Genomic DNA, 22,470 nt, shown 5'->3' with positions numbered 1-22,470 from the left:
GTGGTGAGCATCAGATGATGAATTATCGTCATAACAGAGGTAGGTATCCTTCACATCATTTTCGAGGAAACCATTACCAACGAGGTATTTATAATAACAGTTCTCAAAATTTGTCAAAGAATGGTTCTCTGAATGTTCATTCTAATCGTGGTTACCCTCATGGCAATCGTGGTGTAGGCAATACGTCGAATTATAATACTCAAGGCCGAAAATATACAAATCGCGGTTCTAGGAGTTTTCGTGGCCCTACGGGTTTTCGTGGCCACACACGGCAAAGTCAAATAAATGTAGCCGAAGTACATAATACGGAACATAATACCGACATATCGAATTCAGAGAGTCCTAAGCCCAGCACTGAACAAAGTAATAGTAATTGGTTTTTTCGAGCATGAGCATTTCTATTGTCAAAATATAAATTCAGTTTGCCTAAATGTTCTTGATGAATCACGGAGTTGGTTAATTGATACTGGTGCGTCGTTGTCCGTAATTAGGCAAGAGGTGTTAGATAACCGGCGCATACCTTTCCATAACGAGAGAATACGAATCAGCGGTATCGGTGGATATGTTTTTTGCGATGGGTTTGTCTATTTAAAGTTGAATTATAAAAATTACGAGTTTGAACATAAATTTTACATTTTAAAAAATTTTTCATGTAGAACCGATGGTATTTTAGGTCAGGATTTTTTGAGTAAATTTAACTGTATATTAGACTTTGAACAAAATACTTTAACTATTAATAAAGATGTTCCTGTTACGTTACCATTACAAATGGGTAATCTTGGTTATAATAAATATGTAACCATACCGGCTAGATGTGAAATGACGTATTTCGTAAGAACAACATTACAAGACGAATGTGTAGTGTTACCTAAACAATTGAGTGATGGAGTTTTTTTAGCATCTGTTTTAGTACGTCCCACTAAGGGTAAAATACCATTAAAAATTTTAAATACTAGAGAGGAAGAAGTTAAATTAAGCTATTTTATACCTGATATAATTAGTTCTAATGAGTTTTTTATGTGTACATTTGAAAGCAATAAATATAGTTTATCGGACCGTGTGAAAAAATTGTTTTCAATTTTAGATTTCAAACATTTAAACAAAGAAGAACAAATTTCTATAGAAAATATTTGTGCAAAATATTCGGACATATTTTTATTGCCAGGCGATAAATTAGGCGTAACTAACTTATATAAACAGTCAATCAAACTAAAGGAAAATGTCTCCCCAGTATATACTAAGCCTTATAGACTTCCTAAAAGTCAACAACCGGAAATTGATAGGCAGATTAGTGAAATGTTAGATAACAATATAATTGAAGAGAGCAGCAGCGAATGGTCTAGTCCAGTTCTGCTGGTTCCTAAGAAATGTGACAGTAGTGGTAAGAAAAAATGGAGGGTTGTTATTGATTATAGAAAACTGAATGATAGGCTACAGGATGACAAGTTTCCATTACCTAATATAACTGAAATACTCGACTCTTTATCAGGAGCAATTTATTTTTCACACTTAGACCTTAGTCAGGGTTATTATCAACTAGAAATTAGTCCAGAGAGTAGGAAATACACTGCATTTACCACTAATAAGCAATACCAGATGAAACGACTTCCTATGGGTTTAAAAACTAGCCCCAGTGCTTTTAGTCGCTTAATGACGGTAGCGATGTCAGGTTTAAACTACGAAAAATGTCTAGTATATTTGGATGATCTAATTTGTTTTGGAAGGTCTCTTGAATTACACAATAAAAATTTAGTTGATATTTTCGAAAGACTACGTAGAGTAAATTTAAAAATTAATCCGGAGAAATGTAAATTTTTAACAAAACAATTATTGTACTTGGGTCATATAGTATCTGAAAAAGGAGTAATGCCTGATCCTGAAAAAAGCCGAGTAATTCAATGTTACCCTACACCGAAAACATCTGACGATGTAAGACGTTTTGTTGCTTTTACAAATTATTATCGTAAGTTCATTCCTAATTTCGCTGAGATTACGTTACCTTTAAATAAATTATGCAGAAAATATTCTAAATTTGAATGGACTACGGAATGTGAAAACGCGTTTAATATACTTAAAAAATCATTAATTAATCCGCCAATTTTGCAATATCCAAATTTTGACGATGAAAATGAATTTATTTTGCACACAGACGCCTCTGGGTCAGCTATAGGTTCTGTGTTATGTAATAACAATGACTTACCAATTGCATATGCAAGTCGAGCTCTTAACAAATCCGAATTAAATTATCCAACAATAGAAAAAGAACTTTTAGCTATTGTTTGGTCTGTGAAATATTTTCGACCATACTTATTTGGTAAAAAATTTACAATCAAAACAGATCATAAACCATTAGTATACCTATTTAGTATAAATAATCCATCCAGTAGATTGTTGAAATTTCGTTTAATCTTAGATGAATACGACTATGTCATACAATATGTAAAAGGCGTGAGTAATGTAGCTGCAGATGCATTATCTCGTGTCTTAATTACATCCGACGAATTAAAAAATATGAGCCAAGAATTAAACGTTATGACTCGACGAATGGCGAAGAACTTAAGCGATAAACCGCCTAACTTGATAGATAGCAAGGAGGACAGCGAGGATCGGCCTGATCAACCGAGAGTCGTTGAAATTCTTGAAAAACCTAAAGGATGTGTTGAATTAATCATAGGTCAATTTAAGCTTGATAAAAAAGTTAAATATACACAATTTAATGATTTTATTTATGTTCCATCTAAGTTGTCAATTTTTGTGAATCCATTTTCTCGATCATGTTTAGCGCGAGACGTTTTCGTGAGAGACCTGGACTCTATTTGTAATAAATTGATAATAAATGAGATTTATTTAATAAAAAATAATGAAAATAAGAAATTTATAAAGTGGTTAACCCAATGTAGTAAAAACTTAACCGGTCCTAGAATTTATATTTTAAAAGACGTCATAAGTATAAAAAATAGCGATGACAAGAAAGTTATTCTTAATGACTTTCACTTGCTTCCCACAAGTGGGCATGCAGGCATACGGCGTATGATTAGTAATATTAAGAAATATTACTACTGGCCAAATATGGTTGTTGATGTGACTAACTTCGTAAAAAAATGCAACAAATGTCAGACACAAAAGCATTCGTTGCATACGAAGCAGCCAATGGTAATAACTACCACTGCGCAGTCGGCCTTTGACAAGGTTTTCTTAGATATAGTTGGGCCCTTAGATAAGGATTACTATAATTTTTCATATATACTCACACTCCAGTGTGAATTAAGTAAATATATAGAAGCGTACCCGTTAGTTAGTAAGGATAGTGTTAGTGTGGCGCGAGCTTTAGTAGATAATTTTATTCTCAGGTACGGTATCCCGCGAGAGATTGGCACTGACAGAGGTACCGAGTTTATCTCAAATACTATGACGGAGGTTTATAAATTGTTAAATATAAAACATACTGTATCTTGCGCTTATCATCATGAGTCAATAGGTTCGTTAGAAAACACACATAAATCCTTAAATGCCTTTTTAAGGATTCAAACCGATAATAATTCTAGAAATTGGAGTGATTGGATTCCCTACTGGTGTTTTTCTTATAATACTTCAAAACATTCTTCTACTAAATATACACCATTTGAACTTGTGTTTGGAAAACGTTGTAACATACCATCTAACTTGCAAAATTGTACTATTGTTGAGCCTATTTATAATGTGGAAAACTATGCATCAGAATTAAAATTTAGATTGCAAAAAGCACAAGTAGAAGCAAGACAAAATTTGTTAAAATCTAAGGAAATTAGAAAAAGTAAATTTGATGAATATATTAAGCCTGTTATATATAAGAAAAATGATTTATTGTTAGTTAAAAATGAAACTGGAAATAAGTTTAGTGATGTGTATTTTGGTCCATTTAAAGTTTTGGAAGATCTTGAACCTAATGTAAAAATTTTACGAAATGATAAAGAGGAAGTAATACATAAAAATAGGACAAAATTGTATCATTGTTAAAAAAAAATAGCAAAAATGTTTTTTTGATTTTTTTTTCTGTTTTGGTAGGGCGTGTAGAGTAAGATGTAAGTACTATATAAGCTTCAAAACCTATTGTAAAAGAGGGACTAATAAAGTACATCCGAGACCGATTGGACGTGTATTATTACCGTCGCGGGCCGAACCCTATACTGCTGAGTAATTAAGTCGCATGGTTGGCACACAATTTATATTTCATCAAACAATAGCATCAGCTAAATTTACTTCGCTTAGTTAAATTTAAGTAGTTTTTGATCTGCGCATAGCGCATAATTTAAGCTTTCAAAACTTATTAATCTTATTGCGATATCGGTTTAAGGACCAATCTATCGATAGTCAATTGCAGTCATGAGATAGTAAAATCTATCAGTTGACGTAGATTATTATTGATCGACGGTGGATCATCGATTGATCGTTGATCTTCGTTTTATCAACCGATATCTGTCGAATAGCAGAAGTTAAGAAGTTAGCATCAAGTTTACACAATTATATAATAATCGCATTAGTTCTATTGTAGAATTAAGTGACTTACATTGCAGACACAAAACCAATGGCAACTAGCAACACGCTCGGCATAGATTCATTCGTTTAAATATGTCATACCATTTTGCATAATTTCCATTCGTGCAGATAATAGTTTTATCTCTATTATGCTGCAAGCGCAAAACTTGCATTGAGTTATAAATATTTTAATACTCGAATGAAAATATGTATTATTAGCGAAGCGTTTGCCAGATAAGGACAGTAATACAGAGTAACATGGCTAAGCACAAACATATTTGTAGCAAAAAGTCGCTTTCAAGAACGTCCATAAAACTAGCTGATGGAAAAGCCATCAGCTAGTGGTATTATTCGAGGTCGACATGATTTACCATGGTTTTACATATACCTACATCTATTATGATCCCCAGATAACTGAGGATTTCTGGTTGAGGTTGGCAGCACCATAAATACCTTACCTTAATTCTGCAAACATAGATTAATAATTTAATGTGTCTCTGCTGGTATGAGCGCAGCAATTACTAATTACTAATCTATGCCTGAAAATAAGAATAATCATGGTCGACGTCATGCTCGGTAAAATCACTGAGCTGGTAATGCCGCTGCAGTTAAACGAAGGAAAACCCCATTTATCTATAAAATATATGTTAAGAATCTTGTCCATTAAAAGTTTTGATGAGCTAGCATTGCCATAATATATTAGTTGTTTTTTAATCTTAAATTATACTCAGTTACATTTTCTATACAATGGATTCAGCATATTAGAAATTATTTTGAAGTGGGAAGAAAAGCTTAGGTTTTTGAATTTCGCAAAGCTATGTGTAACAAAAAAGAAAGAAAGAACAAAAGAAGCAAACAGTGGGATGCGTCTGAGAGTTTGAACACAATTTGAATTTTATATAGTGCTCAGATTGCACTCTGCACTATACAGATTCTGCACTATCAATTAATTAATCGTATTATTGTTGTGGTTACTTCCCGCTACTCGTCAAGAGATGGCATCACGAGTATTCTGAATCACGCAATCAAAGTTTTCTAAACATTTTGCATATATATACAAGCTCCGAACTGAGAATGTCGGAGCACGGCCGCTACCCGGGCATGATCACCTAGCCTGGCGGGATATCTCCCTTTGCCAAATTGTAACTAATATATTGGTATTATTATTATGGTTACGTTAATGTAACCAAAACTGTATTCTTCATAAATTCTACAGAATACTATGATCATTTTAGTGGATCTCCTTAATAATGGTGGTGTATACAGAGTTATTTTGTGCGTACAATACATTTAATGAAGCAAATTTCGTTGCTTTTTATCAGATTTGCGCACAAGAGTCTATTTACTTACTTTGTCCAAAGTAGAAATAAATGAGAAACAATTTTATACTGACATGCATGTAATTCCTCTTCGCAATGACGTCATCCTCCAGCATGAGGTAGAAGGTGCCCTTGGACTGTGCGTATGCCATCAGGTATATGGTGTCGAGGTTCTGCTTGGTGCGCCACTTGACCCGCTTGAGGGAGTCACCCAGTGTCGTTGGCAGCGCGTCCAAGTTGGGGTAGTAAGTTGGTGCCGGCGACAGTACTTCAATCAGCCCACTTTTCACGTGTTTCGGGAACCTGGAAATTTGATAATGGATTCGTTATAGTAAAAATATTGTTGTTGCTTAATAACAGCTGTTTTTTATCGCTCTTGTGTTCATTTTGAAGGGTGTGTTATGGGTGAGATAGTCATAATCATAAGTGGCTCTCCGACTCAGTTCTCAGTGTAACCATTTATGGCCGAGATCAAGTAGGTTTCCCGTCCTGGGGCTAAATTCAGCTGGACATAACCTATAACCCTTTATTTCTATTATTTTCACCTCAATGTTATTATATTATGATAAATTGCACCAAGAATTGCAACACTGTCGTCATTCATTCCATTTACAACGGCAGTATTTATTGAATAATACCAATTAGTATAAAGCAAACATTTTATCGTAAACAAAATAATAAACTTCGTATGACAGCATTAAGTTACGACATCTAGGAGATATGTGGGAAGACTTTTAAGCGATAATGTAGGTACGTTTCAGCGCGTCAAGTCCCATTTAGTTTAATCCTAACCATAACAGAGGGCAGCGTTCTTACTCCTGAATTCAGAATGGCCACAAAACACGGTAAGCACATAAAAAAATCATTCTGTAAGTTCTGCTTAATATTACGAGACGGTTAGAGCCTTAATAATGTAATATTTATATACATTAGTATTTAATAACGACATCTACGACATAAATGAAAAAACTATTAAGCTGTGATATGTTTCAGTGAGTTAATTGTCGTTTTAGTTTAATTGTCACTAACAGAGTGCTCTGTATAAGTCCTGAATCACGCGAACGACTTGTTGCCCGGGCTCATATAAGTATTGGCCGGTGAGGGATGATTCGTTACTTGGTCATAGGCTAGTCTCACTAACCTAATTTTTTTTGGAGGCCACTGTCGTGTGAAAGCACGGCAGGGCCGCCGAAATGCAATATTGTAAAGTGGACCCTTTATGGTTCAAAAGGGGTCTATAGGAAGAGACATTCGTACGAGGTGTTCCAAGCTAGGCCTCGTGGGTCAAGTCATCTGTGACTGACCTCAGCTAGAACTCCAATATCCAAAGTTTTGCACATGGAGTCCAGCTCGGAGTTATGATAATTAGAAAAAAATATACCCGGAACCTTTTAAACTATAATTTTACAGCGAATATCAATTTGATATATTATTTCCATCACAGATATCCATGAATATAGGTACCTTACAGAACAGAACAGAAAAATATAGGAACCTTATTATTAATTTTTGTTAAAAAATAACAAAACATAATTGAACCCTTGCAATCTTTTCAATCGTCAGAGTTGAAAAATGAAAGGTCAAATTTGTCATTAAATGTCGGTCCTTCAGATTCTTATTATGTTTATAAAAACACCAAATGGCTAACCTCTATGGCTTAAGCGAGGAGTGCCACAACATCATCAGCATCATCATACTAGATTATACAAGTCTAGGCTTTATGCAAGTAGCACCTCTGTATCTGCATCATACTACAGTATGAGTTGAAGAGTTGAAGGTCAATTTTTCTATTCTTTCATGTCATGTTATCTTAGATACAATGTTAAGTTTTATGAGAATTGGATGGGCAGAAGATAATGTGTAGTGCAAAATTTTCACCTAAAATCGAATACCATTTCAAATTTAGCGCTTGTTTGTGGGTTTGAAAGCAAAGAGCAGGCGCGCATGCGCTCTATATCATTTTTTGAGAGCTGAAATGTATCCAGCGTGGGTTGCCATATGAAATAGTTTTGTAATTTTATAGTAACGTGAAAATTGTGGAGATATTATATTTCTATGCTTATTTATATTTATGTCGAAATTTAAAATATTGATGCCACATCTATATCTCCGAGAGTCAAATATGTACGTAGGGAAGTGCTATGAAAATGAACACTCTGTTGTGAGAAATCCAATCAACTTATGTATAATTCATTATGAAAGTTGTTTACGTTAATAATCACTCGTCACATAAATTATTTAAGTCCCCCGACTTAAATAATTTTGGTTTAATTTTTTATCCTTCTTCAATTCCGTTTTTACCGTTATGAGGATGGTATTTTTAGGTTGCACATTTTTTATTCATCAAAATATATGTGCTTAAATAATATTTCACAATCATTTTTATAGTTTATGTATGGCCATAATCTACAGAAATACTTAAGCATCGAGTTCTTAGTAGTAAAAACTTAGTGATACTTGAAAATCGATTTTTATCTACTTATTTTTACCACGCCTTTATTAGCTTGACCTGTATGTATGTATGTAACGGAATCTTTGAACTCGATTTTTACCCACATATATTGTATTGTTTTTTTTTAAAAGTTTGAACACTTATCAAGAACCTATGACAATACACCATTTTAATAATTTTGTCCCATTCTCCTCATCAGGATTGTCAGGATTAACGATTTTCTGTGCGATATTGGCGGGGTTTTCAGTTTTTAAACTATAATTATTATATTATAGATCAAGAGTAAGAAACTTCATTGTACCTAAGATATACCTACTACTTACTAATTAGACTGCGCAACCTACCATTAGGGACAATGGGACCTAGGGCTATTGGACATCTGTCGATAAAAAGCCGTCAAGCTCAAATAGTGTTTTAAAATTAGTATCTCAGGCAATTGTCGATGAAAAAAAAATCGTCTATTTTTTAGGGTTCCTAAAGTATTAAGACGGAACTCTATTACTAAGCCTCCGCTGTCTGTCCGTTTTTGGAGTTTACTCCTTAAGAAACGATTTGAGTTATAAGGCCCGGTACGGAGTTTTTATGAGGAGTAAAATCAAGTGTAACACGAAAAGTTGAGGCGTAACGGTAACCAAAATATGAATCAAGAGTGCTTTTATTAATTTAAAATACAATAAGTTCAAATCCCATATGAAAGTAATTATTACAATAAAAATAATTAGCAATATATAAAACATTAAAACGTCATTAACTAATTTGTTTACATTTTTGCATAAATTAAGTTATAGGTTTGATCATTTATAAACACTGAAAAATATGAACATTGGCGCCATAATATGATTAACAATCTTTTATGAACGTTTTTAAAGAAAGATTTTAACATATAAAATCAGTAAGCAATTGAATAAGATATAATATTAGCAAAATAAGTTTTTAACATAAAGAGGCTTTTGTAAGTTACTGATATATTAATTTAACTTATAAAAATGGATGCATTATTGATCAGCACCATCTATCAACGATAAACGGGCAAAATCAAAACAGTATTATTTAATATTTATTACAGAATTATTGCTAATGAATTATGTTCAAAATAAGTTATATAAAATTAGCAATACGTTTTAAATGAATTCTAGAATTATAAAACATTCAGAAACAATCCAAATTACATATAATAACATGTTTATTGAGTCTCATATAAATTTCATCCGTAAATTGCAACAAGGATATTTTATAGATGGCAAAGAAATTATAATTATTAAGTTTTAAGTTATAAAACGTTTAACATTGTTTTAAATATAAATAATTATATTATATTAAAATTTACTTTAATATAAACAATTATATTAAGTTACCATTATAATATTTGGAACCAAAATACATAGATTGATAAACTTGCAAACTTACAATTTATAAAACTTGCCACTAGATGGCGCTATTTTATATTATTTTGTAACATACTTTATGTAATACGCATTATTGAAGTAATATAAATAATCCGAATAATTACAGATATATGTTTGTTTCTCTTATCATTTTAGCAGATGCGTTCATTTACCTACCCTTTTTTCTATTCGATATATATCATAATTATCATTCGTAAGGAGTATACTCCAATCGTGCGTCGTAGCTGACACACACACATTTTTTTTCGTTTGTCCATCTATCACAGGGCTCTATTTCCTGAACCGTAATAGATAGAACCTTGAAATTTTTACAGGGTATGTAGGGTGGTTGCTATAACTACAATACTATTTTTTTTATCATAAATAGGGGTTGCCATACAAAAGCTGCTGTTTTTCGACGTTTTTAGTTTTATCTATTGAATTACTATGCTTTAACGTCTGCTATAATAACAACTACTAAAAAACAGTGGAATGGTACCCCCGTGCGCAAGTTCTAAATGCGCCTGGCCAATTCTTTCTAGTAGATGTCTTTATATAGTTCAACTTACTTGATCTCTATCTGCCGGGCCGTCCTGATGACATACTTCATATCAGTTTCTCCGATGAAGATTATAATGAGAGTGGAATTCTGATCAGCTTCCGACATCCCTTTGATGAGGTGCTGTGGGAGATACGCTTCAATAAAGTGATGGCACTGTAATGACCCAGCTGGAGTCCGCGCCAAACTTATAGTCCGCTCTGAATATAGAAACGAGTCAGGTCGCAACAGTAAATTGTAGATATTAGCGGGACGAAGACAGCGCGGCCCCCCCAGCATCCGTCCGCTGACTACACCTGCGCGCATCAATTTCAGACGGACTAGAAGTTTAGCGGGGAGTTTACTAGGTAATTAAACTTTATCAGCGGGTGATAATTATATGCTATGAAAGAGAAGAGGGCAATGTATTGTTAACAACTTTATTATTGTTTTACGGATTCACAGATTTATCGCTTGTCAATAAACAAACGCTTTATACAGACCTACTATACTATATGAAGGCTTATGTATCTTTGTTGGTATATCTTTGTGATGTGTTCATACAAAGGGTATCTGATATGCGTGAATATTGTGACGATTATTAATAGATTAAGAGACAATGTCGAATTATTATAAACAAGGTTCCATTATTATTGATTTAATAGTTTAATTAATAAATTATTGTTTTCATCATCAACCAATTACTTGTCCCACTGCTAGGCACGGGTCTCCTCTCAGAATGAGACGGATTAGGCCATAGTCCACAGCGCTGGCCAAGTGCGTATTGGTAGACTTCACATGCCAATGAGATTTTCTTTAAAATTTATTAAATTAAATTATTGTTTTAAGTGATAAGAGAATGGTGTGATAGACTCGCCTAATCTAAAAAAAAGTCAGGATACTTTGGATACTGGGTGTCCCAAACAAGAAGCTAACCAGGAATCGAACCTGAACTGATCGAATATTACGTGAACGTACCGTTAAAGTAGTCATGATGTAGTTCTCCTTGTCTCTCCTCACGGTGGGTATACCGATGACCACTTGTGCGAACGCACGACCACCCTTCATGTGATACGCTGGCCGAAGGCTGTAAGGATCGTTCATCAAATGCGGCAGCAGCTGGAACTCGAAGGGTGAGCGAAGCACTGGCAAGTTCTTGGAGTGAAATCCACTTGCGGCTCGTGTCCCTGTTGTCAATAAACAATTAACACATAACAACGTGATTCAATTTAAGCCCCATAGCACAATATTTAATGAGTCCCATGGCATAAACAGGGTCAGAGTAGGCTAGCTACTTTTATCATCGAGCTAAGGCGATTGAAGGCGGTAGAACCAATGTGGTTTGACTCCGGCGGCACCACCGTCACATCTATTTCTGCCTCATAACAGCAGCATTAAGCGCTACTGTCTTCGGGTTTGAAGGGTGTGGTAAGAGAGACATACTTTTCCGAGACGTTCCAGCTTAGTCCTCAGGGATAGCGGCGCATCTGTGGCCGACCTCAGGTAGGAATATCTAATCCTATCTGGGGTTGATTACATATGTCCAGGGGCGGCAGTAGCCACTTACCATCAGATGGCCTGCATGCTAGTCTGCTACTCCTATTATAAAAAATATATTATAAAAAAAAACACAACATAATGCTTCCCTTGAAGCCCCATAGCACAATTTTTTGTGGCCCATGGTAATATGGGGCCATAGACTATCTACTTTTAGCATCGAGCTCTGGCGATTGCAAAGATGCTGTATTACATGTTGGCGATATGATGCGTATGGACGTGGCATTAAAGATGCGCGTTTGGGCGACTGCAGTAGTACTGCATTACGTTGTGCGAGCGGCATACAAATGTGTGGAGTGTAGTGATCTCTGCATGTAGCTTCCAAAAGTAACTAAATTGTTGATCGCTAATGCTAAAAGTAGTATGTCTTGTAGTAATAATACATACATTCGGAAGCTTAAAAAAATAAATTAATCATTTCGACTTTTGCCTGACTGGGGTTCAAACTTGGAACCGCCTAAATCGCAGACATGATGACTACGCTACATGATTGTTAAGAAATTGATGATCATATTTAGCATTTTTTGTGACATTGTTCGTTTCCGTATTTATGATGTTTTTACATAATTAATTTAATAAAGGTTTTATGCATGGTAAGTAAGCTACATGTGAACGCGCGCCGAGCAATTAACTAAAAATAAACTATGAACAAAATAACTAGAGTACCTGTATAATATTATCAGACCTACTTAGGGTTGCCACATATCTATAAATGTAGTATACTATAGTCACTTGAATTTTATGTTTTAAAATATTAATACTGTATGGTAGGCAATAGTACCTACCTAAGAAATATAGATTTCAGACTCATCCCAAAATCGCTTCATAAACAGAAAAGTGTGTGTTACTATTTTCTTTAGGAATAGGTGTGCAAATCCAAAATATTGATCGCCCGGCAATCTATCTATCGATCTATCGACTCATAGTCTATCGAGCGATCGATTATTAGTTAACAATAAAAGGTATCAAACATACCTACTGCATAATGCATACGCAATGGTATTAACTACCCTGTCTTGCTGTTTGAAGAGCGTCTCTCTCACTTATTTAAATGAACAATATATATATAGCTCTCTTCAGTCTACTGAACTGAAATATCCAATAAATTAACATAAATAAAATCTGTCAAGTTTTGTGAACCAGCAAATTTGAATCGTTAATTGAGACGAGCGTTGAAACTTTTAAATTTTATTCTGGCTGCTTGAGTTAATTTAGTCACAGGGCTATTTTTTGTATCCAGAATGGTCTTGATAGCTTTAAATGATTTACTGTGTAAAGTTTGCTATGAATGGTATATTGCGCACTGCACAGGCATTCAGAAAGTTGAAATATAACAAAACCTATCAGATTATTTGAACAAGTAGAAAATGCGATGCTATTAAAACTATGTCGTATAGCGTTTTCCGACGTGCCTACTTCGTAGCTCATAAAAATCGCTCGGACACACAAACAGAAATAGTAGAATAAACATAGCTCGCCTAATTTGCTAGAAAAGTAAAATATAAATAAACATTCGTAAGCAGCTTCGCTAAGCGTAACAAAGATAAACATACGCGGCAGGCGAATCGCGAACGTAACTTCAATATTGCGTTTGAAGTTCGCCTTGTGTTTCAATGATAATGTATAGGTTCGCTGGCAAGGCACACGCTACGAACTAATTAAATTAGCCAAGCGACTGCTATTAGCCTAACGTGAGTGCGGTGGCTGCCTGTTAGCTTTGACTGAGCAAATTGATAAATGTACATATACTAGGTCTTAAAAGGTTACCCAGTATATTTTAACTAGAAAAGTACCACCGCCATAACTACTTCGAGGATGAAGCAACTACTGCAAAAAACTTTTGCGTTCCTGTGGATGGATCACGACCATCTCAGTCCTCAGTACGTATCTGTAATTGACTTCAGGAATACCTGTTCTATATTAAGTTGCAGATGTCCGTGCCAAGTGAATTGCTTCTCATTTGCTTCAATGTTATAAAAAAGGTAATGGAACGCGTTTCAGATGAGAGTAATGAGTAGATTGAAAACCTAGCGTAAATTTGAACAAAGGGAAGCTAGTCTACGTTTCCATACGTATGCGGCATGGTTACCCGGCATAGCTATCTGCATGACCGTAGCTTTTGCAGGAATATTTAAATTTCCATGTTCTTTCATATTGATACTTATAAACTTAGAAATAATCATCTATAATTAATAGAGTTTATTTTTAACACTTTCTCAGTATACTTAAAATCAAAAATTAAATAATATATGGCCATTATATTGTTCCATTTGTAGACATAATGTTGATGAAAATTTTAACAAGATGTTTCATAGATGACATTGTAGCATATATGTAGGTACATAGGTATGTAAGGATAGCGAAATATACTTATTCGCACCACGAGTCTCAAAAACACACAAAATAATAATATTCACACCGTACAAGAAAGTCAAAACAGTCGGTATAAGGAAGTAGGTACCTGATAAATTTTTCAGAAGAGCAGCGAGCTCAGGTGTTATGGTCGCCCAGGGTGCTTCGTACGCCGGGGCGGCCATTTTACGGGGAATGCTGCTACTACGACCTCCGTGGATTTTATTCTGAAAAAATATTCACGCATAGCTCCGTTTTAGTTTTCGAACTGTGAATAGCCGAATGCTCAGCTCAATGATCAAAGCTTTGATTGAAAAGCGAATGGAATATTTCTATTTGCTTTACAAAAACAGCGCGCGAAACGTTTGAGTGCTTTAAAGAAAATATTTAAACCATGCTCGTTTATTTTTTAAACGCTCGAGCATCGTGCTCATGTGTTGTGTAGAATTCGTTTTTTTTTTAATTTAAGTTTATTTAAATTGAGAATAAACCTTGCGAAAGTTTTGTATGGCGCTTCTAAAACAGCATACCGAAGGTATGTTATTAATAATTAATCGATCCAATACTTTGCCAAAGATCGAAGTTTCACAATATCTATTTATAAGATTGTCATTCGGTTATAGGCAAAAAATTGGGTAGGTTTATTATTAGTAACTGGCGTAGGACAGGTAAATTTTGTTTGTATTTAATCATAGTTGCAGGCATTACGTTCAGAAATCCTTGTCTTAAATCAAGTATAAAAAAATCTTCCCATAAGTGCGCTACTAATATGTAGCAGACTGCAGTTAAAATTAACGATTGCTGTCGTAGTATCAACTTACCCAACTTACCCGTTTTTTGAACGAAACACGTGTTGTTCGTGCTGGTGTACACGTGTTTTATTGTTCATGCGCACGTATCCTATGTGGGGGGAAGGGTGGTGCACGGTTTAATATATACCTTTCAATGTGTTAGAACCCTTTGTTGTTCAACTCCGCACCACTGCTATTTTTATCTTAGAACAGGAGTTTTAAGAGCTGCTGTGTGTGGGTAAACTATACTGTTGATGGCGGTAGAGCCGGTATGATTCCACTGGGGATATTCCTTCGCCACATCAATTGCTAGCGTGAAGCAATACTGCTTTTTGCTCCAGGAGTGTGGATGCCGACCGACCTATAAAGCGATCTTAATTCTCAAGTATGGCAACGTATCTGCGATCGGCTTTCGGCACAACCTGTTCTTATATATTTTGTACATTATGTAATATTTTTTATAATAAAAAAAAAACCTGACCTGTCTGTGCCAGATATCAATGGATGGTAGTCACCACTTAGTATCAGGTGGCAAGCTCGATTACTACCAAAATAAAGAAATACTGCTTCGAAAATATGAGAAGTTATTTATCCTCACCTGCAAAGCCATAACGTCCTCTTGTCGCGCGCGGTACAAGGAATCCAGGAAAAGCAGGTGAGACTGCATTTCTGCAAGATGTTGTTCCATTTTGTCTTCGCGCGGCAGACGAGCTGTAGAAAGATTTTAAGGTTAATAAAATATTTTCAATAATAACAAGAATAAAATAACAATTGCTATCAGGATAGTAATGGAGGACATTTAGAGCAGTCAAGTTATTACTGTTCAAAAGTAATTTCGTATAATCTATTTTGGATAAAATACTCGTAGTTTGATTTGAATGATTTCCGTAAATAAATGTAATAATGTGTATCGTTGTAAATTTCATATTATTTTGTATTTATGTAATTTTTTGTATTTATTAAATTTATGTAAATTTCATATTATTTTGTATTTATGTAATACAAAATCATATGAAATTTACAACGACTACAACAACAACTACTAGAGAATTTTCTTGAGACCTTGCAAAGGAATTCCTTTCGGAAAGCTTAAGACATCTTGTTTCACTTCAACCGCTAAGCGGCTGAAAACGGGACGCCGTTTGTAGAGAAATAGTTGAAAACGTCTTATCATTCCGGAACTCGGAAAAGAGCACATTGTCTTCTAAGGAAATAACAAAATAAGTATTTCCCGAACTAAAGTCATTGGATTGAAAAGAGTCTTCGTCGTTTGTACAGGAACAATATTTACAATGCTATTTCTAGTTTGACGATTTTGTCGATAATTTTATACGAGTACAAGAACTTCTAAATAAACACAGTAACTGCTTCTTATTATGTTAATTATTGTATAAGGAAAAAAAACTTTGAATTGTATTTTGTATTTAATTAGTATTCCCAACTCGTAATATTTGCATGTTATTAACTTATTCGTTATCTAATATGAATACGCACTTTAAGACCTGTAGCACTACCATAAGTTGGCATAGAAACGCCACTATAGAAATTGTAAATAGAAAACTATTGTCATTTTGCTAGTGAATAACATAACTACTATCGTTACGGTATTTCTTGACAACGTCTGTCAAATTAATGACTCATGGGACCGAATTTGTATGGCAATAGATCATAATGACATTCGCTAGCGATTTGATTTCGATAGGTTTTTACGTTACGTGTGGCTCACACTACGGAATTTAGTTCTACGAGTAATCACCAGAGGCGCTGTACAATTTTCATACATTTATTTTACGCAGTCGCTAGCGAGTAATACTTTTGTAAACTCATGGTAGTGCTACTGTTTATGACTGTAATATTCAACGGTAAGTGAATGAATATAAATTTAAGATTTTTTCATATTTCGTATTTTATAAGCTTTGATACAGTTTTACACGTTCTACATTTTGATTTTGTAGCTTAACAAGCCACTTAACTTGACGGTTATCGTTGGACGCAACACCAGTCGCCAATGCGTCAAACTTTGAAGAGTTTCCTACGCTTCTATGAAGAACCTTGTTGAACTTTATTTAAAGCCGTATCTTATATAATAAATTGAGTTTATTTTTAAGTTTTCAAGGAATCTTCTTTAATAAGCTTACATAATCGAAAATACGTATACATAAGCAATATCTAAGTACGTAAAATATGCAACTATTTACCACAGATATATTATAAAAAAACAAACGACTTCTTAAAAATGTCAATGACGATGCTACAATTTCGAATCGTTCGTCATCAAATCGTTAATCACGATTCCTGTCGATCCTGATGAGGAGAGTGGGATAAAATTATTAAAATCGTGTATTGTCATCGGTTCTTTATAATTGTTCAAAATTTTAAATTAATCGGATCGTTTAAACTAGGTAAAAATCAAGTTCAAAGATTCCGTTATATACATACATAGATATAATCCAAGCTAATAAAAGCATGGTAAACAAACAAAATATTTAATCACGCTTGACTCGAAAATGCTATAATATAACAATGTATTATAACAATGGCTTATTTACTACCATAAATATTTATAAAAAGAAGATTTACTAGCACATACCTATAGCACAAACTTCTACTTCAGATAGTACATAATGTTATTTTCTATTTCTATTTCTACTACCCCTTTGGGATTGGGGTTAAAATGGGACTTAAAGTGGAATTAACACCGTTGCATCTGCGTCCGTCTGAGATCTACGAGTACTTCATTATGTTTGTAGCTCTGAGTAATCCTCAAGAGGATTCTAGTCTGTGAAGATCAATTTTTTATTAAGCTGAGAACTTGATTGAGTAATGGCTTATATATAACATTCAGATCAAAACCATGAAAATATATATTTTGATTGAGACCTAAAGTAAATTTTTTGTCGAAGGCACCACCGCCACAAGTATGTTTGCTTAATAACCGTGGTAAATGCTGCTATGTTCTGATTTGAAAGGTTTGGTGAGAAAGACACTTATATGAGATATTCCAACTTAGTCTAGAAGCAACGTATTAGTAGGCGACTTTGGACAGGATTCTAGTTATTCGGGATTTAGGAATGTCCATGGGCACCAGTTGTCATTCGCTACCAGGTGGACTGCACGCTTAACCGCTATCACTACATTATAAACAAAAAAACTCTCAGTTGACTGCACGAAATGAAAACTCAGCTTCTAAACCAGTAATCTTGTATATAAAATTCTCGTGTCACAATGTTAGTTACCGTACTCCTCCGCAACGGCTTTACCGATTTTCATCCAAATTTTATATGCATATTCAGTAGGTCTGAGAATCGGCTACTATCTATTTTTCATACCCTAAGTGATAAGGGTTGTTGACCCTTAACATTCTTTATTTATATGGCAACACAACGTATCCATTACAGTATATACTCGTACATACTTACATCTACGCACATAACGTGACGGTCGCACAATTTCAGGGCATTTTCCCTTCACAAAGTGGCTAAGTGATGGCCCGTGGCTAAATAGATTTTCACTTCAAATAGTTAAGACATACTACGTCCAAAGTTAGTTTCGTATCCTATTTCTTTCTTATATCTCGTATATGGTAACTCAATTGAGAAGCAATCTGTTCATTCCCTAAGGATATCGTCTTGGAATAAATAATGTTTTCCATTAGTGGCCTAATTTAATAACCGTTTGACGTGATCAAAAATTAATAAGAATCAGTCGTGGGTGTAATGAAATAAAATGCATTTAATACAGGCATATTTTTCATTTTATAAGCATTAATAGCGTAGTGGGTTGAAGATAGATATTACAATCTGAAGCAGTGGGTTCGATTGCCAAGCATGCATGCATATTTTTCTGAGTTTTAATTATTAGTTATTGACGATCACTTTGAACGGTGATCGTTTACAGTAACCTTTAACTTAGAATGAACACATAGAAGAAACCTACACACCAAAGAGTTCTTAAAAGTACTCAAAGATATATGAAATCTACCAATACGCACTGAGTCAATTTTCACTGCGACTTAAATCTCTCTTAATTTGAGTGACTACTGGAGTAATCATTATGAGAATTGCAACAAAAAATTGATAAGCAGTACTAAATAATGCTATTGATGAGCAAATTTTAATATAGTATTCTAAATTAAAGATACTGTTTACGGAAATATTGAAGTAATGTGACACTTTCCAAATAAATTTATGAGATTAATCACCTAATGACGTAGACACAAATAAACGATAAAACCGAATCAGGTACCGTAGAAAGCTAAAATGGCATCAAGAAATTTCCTCAACTGCTTGAAATAATTGAAATGCCGCGACAGGACAGCGGGGATGCCTTGCATGCCTGTTCACTGTTCAGTTGTTCGCATTGAGCGTCGCTTCCTTGATATTTCTCTCGTCCGATTTATCTGAATATAAGTGAACAATTCGTAGTGAATATCCCGTTAAGATCGCAACCGATTTTTAAAGTGAAGCAACTTTGAACGAGGCACAACTTGGGTGATCGCTAGTGATTACATTTTAAACGCGCTTCTGTGTTATTGTGATCGTCATTGACATCAACATGGACAACGCTGGTATCCCTGAGGACTAAGCTGGAACGCCTCGGAATCGTTTGTCTCCCTTGCCACACCCTTCAAACCAGGCCACAGCAGCACTCAACACTGCTGTTATGAGGCAGAAATAGGTGCGGCGGTGGTGCCGCCGGAGTGAAACCACAGAAGGTTCTACCACCTTTAAAACTGTAAAAGTTCTACAAGGTTGTAGAACTCTTGTGATTTCGGCTACACCAGTCAGTCACCACACCACATCCATTTCTGCATAATAGGGTGTGGTAAGAAAGCTATACCTATCCGAGATGTTGCTTAATCCTCATGCGTCAACTCATCTGTGACCTACCTCAGATGAGTCTAATCTTATATGGCATTGATTACAGATGTCTTTAGGCGGCAGTAGATTTTACAATCAGGTGGGTTCCATTATCTTTTCTTACTTCAATGTTCAAAATCCAAATTTTACTTCGACAAATCAGATAGCAGTTATCCCTCCTGGGTGACAACATTCGACTTGTGCTAGCTAGTAACCCATATCTTCCCGTCGGTAAGTGTGTGACTCTTAAAACGGATTAAGGCCGAAGTCCTCTCACGCTGGCTCACTTCATGTTGGTAAACTTCACGTATGAAACTTCCTTTGACAACATTAAGAGCTCTCAAATATGTAGGTTCCTTTGTGTTGTGTGTAGTTGTTAAAGCTAATTTTTGTTTGATGCTGTTTTGTATTTTTACCTAAGAATGAGCCGGTCTACTTGGTAAAATAGTAACTAGGCCCTGTAAACTTGTCCCTGTAGTTCCGGGACCAGAATAGGGCTACGGTATCCCCTGCCTGTCGTAAGAGGCGACTAAAAGGGGGCTTCCGGGGTTGCGGACGGCAAGAGTGGGAGCTCGAACCGCCCGGCCAGCAACCCCGGGATGGACGGCGGTATGTGTGGTCGCATACCGTCGTGAACACCAGATGGTGTGGTGAGTTTCAAGCTCACCTGGGCGGAGCCCGACGGGGCAACGCGCCAAGTGGACTCCGGTTGCGTTCCGTTGGAGATCCCGGAGTCCTCTACGCAGCGCCGAGGACGGCCACCGGGGGGGTTTTAGTGCGGTAAGAATCCCACATAACCCCGTGCCGCTCCCACGGCATAGGGTACCTTTTGAAGGTTTCCCCCTCGTCAACAAAAAAAAAAGGCCCTGTAAACTGTTTTAACATCCTAATAATCGCCCAATACATGTCATGAGAGTTTTGTATAAATATCGACCATAAATATCGAAATTAATGCCACATCTTGCAGTCGTGGTAAAAAAATACATGCAAACCACGTACTTTACTACTTACTTGTTATTATACTCCGTACCAATATGACTTTATTATTAATTTACAATATTTATCCTTTCAGTTAAAAAGGCTTCCTTTCATTAATTTTCTAATATTCCCTGAAATAGGAAATGGAGGAAGATTTTACATTACATTCGTATAAATAAAGTTATGGTAGCCGTACGCCTGATGAGTTACAAGGGGAGTTAATTAAATTTCATTCGCAGACGACATTGCAGTCTGTAAGCTCCTACATACGTATCCACAGCTCATTTATCCTATTATGCTTTGTATTAAAATTGCCGAGGGTCTGTAGGACTAAAACGCCTTAGGGCTGAAACTTACTCGTATTGTGTACACACGATACGGCGTGTCGTGGAAATGTACGACGTGTATCGTACAAATATATCGTCGTGAAAATCGTTGATGCTTTTGTAATTTATCCCCCAAAGTTATTTCTATCATTGATGAAAATACTAAAACTTGGTATCTATTTCTTTTCAACTGGAATGAAATCTTTTTAAGAAAATAATTCCCACAACACGATACGACACGATTTCGTATTGAGTATGTTTTTTGTGTTTCAGTCGGAACATGTACGGCTACGCCTAAGAGTTTAATACAATGATCATACCTATATTATCTGAGCCTGAAGTTTTGCAAAGTACTGAAGTTGGCACCTTTCTATATTCCTTATTCATATTCGATAATTGGAGTTCAAAGTTTTTATAATAATACAATATCGCTATTTGTATTCAAAAGTTCCTCTAGTACTAGTAGCAACGCTAGTATCTATCTAAACAAAATCACTTTTTACCCGACTTCGAAAAGGAGGAGCTTCTATGTTCTGCTGTATACATTTTTACTCGTCTGTTCATTAAAAATTTGAATATAAAATAGTCAAATGATTTTCATTCATATCTTCAATTATCATTTCGTTAATTAAATTAAGTATTCGAGATAGACAATTCGATCTTACTCGGATGTTCAACTGTTCCCCACGTCCTTTCGTCTGATATAATTGAAGGCCGGGTAAAGTCTTGTCGTATCTGTCCGCTGCGAGGGGCATTCGGGCCCATTCGGAATAACACGATACGGTGGTCTTGCACGGCACCCTATGCGAAATATCATTAATAATACGTACTCGTACTGAAGGGTCCGGCAGGGTGTTGTTCTCGTGTCTGTCTGTGAAGTTGTATTAGAAATCTAATCTTGCGAACAATAATTGAGATGCCCATTGTTTTAGGACATAAACACTTTTTTAATATTCTCTACTTTGTTCTTTATGGATGTTTAAAAGGGTTATAACGTGCCTATAAGTATAATTTTCCATGACACAAAATATGGGGAATGTTGTTTGTTGTTTTAGTTAGGTGAATAACGTTGTTACTTAACTTAATAACTTAATTTTGCATTATATTTAAACTATTTGGTAGGAAGAAATAGATTGGTTTTTAATAAATTGCATTACTATTTTCTCAAATAACAGAGATGGAACGGAATGGCATATGCGATTATCGATCTTTTTGTTTTATAAACATATTATATAAGTTGTTTTATAAATATAGGTAAGACAATTTTAAGAATTTTTGAAGAATGAAAGTTTAATTGCTCTCAAGAAATAAAGAGGACGATTTATAAATATTGATTAATCATTTTCTACTTCTATAGGTAGAATTCTATGTACGTATATATTTGTATAAATCTTTTTA

General features: G+C 35.1%; 1 protein-coding gene across 1 annotated transcript in view; it reads right to left on the bottom strand.

Moving 5' to 3' along the window:
* The window catches only part of LOC140743515 (alpha-1,3-mannosyl-glycoprotein 4-beta-N-acetylglucosaminyltransferase A), an 82,277-nt gene that overhangs the window by 17,544 nt on the left and 42,263 nt on the right, over positions 1–22,470 (bottom strand). Inside the window, exons 3-7 of the mRNA XM_073074847.1 lie at positions 15,508–15,620; positions 14,228–14,345; positions 11,188–11,396; positions 10,241–10,353; positions 5,909–6,137 (exon numbers count right to left, since the gene is read on the bottom strand). Of these exons, the coding sequence (XP_072930948.1) occupies positions 5,909–6,137; positions 10,241–10,353; positions 11,188–11,396; positions 14,228–14,345; positions 15,508–15,620 (782 nt within the window). The remainder of the gene's footprint in view (positions 1–5,908; positions 6,138–10,240; positions 10,354–11,187; positions 11,397–14,227; positions 14,346–15,507; positions 15,621–22,470) is intronic.

Source organism: Epargyreus clarus, unplaced genomic scaffold (genome assembly GCF_041222505.1).
Source record: "Epargyreus clarus isolate Ecla_fem2 unplaced genomic scaffold, WU_Ecla_fem_2.2 ptg000007l, whole genome shotgun sequence".
Taxonomy (NCBI): domain Eukaryota; kingdom Metazoa; phylum Arthropoda; class Insecta; order Lepidoptera; family Hesperiidae; genus Epargyreus; species Epargyreus clarus.
This window is presented reverse-complemented; position numbering and strand designations above follow the sequence as displayed.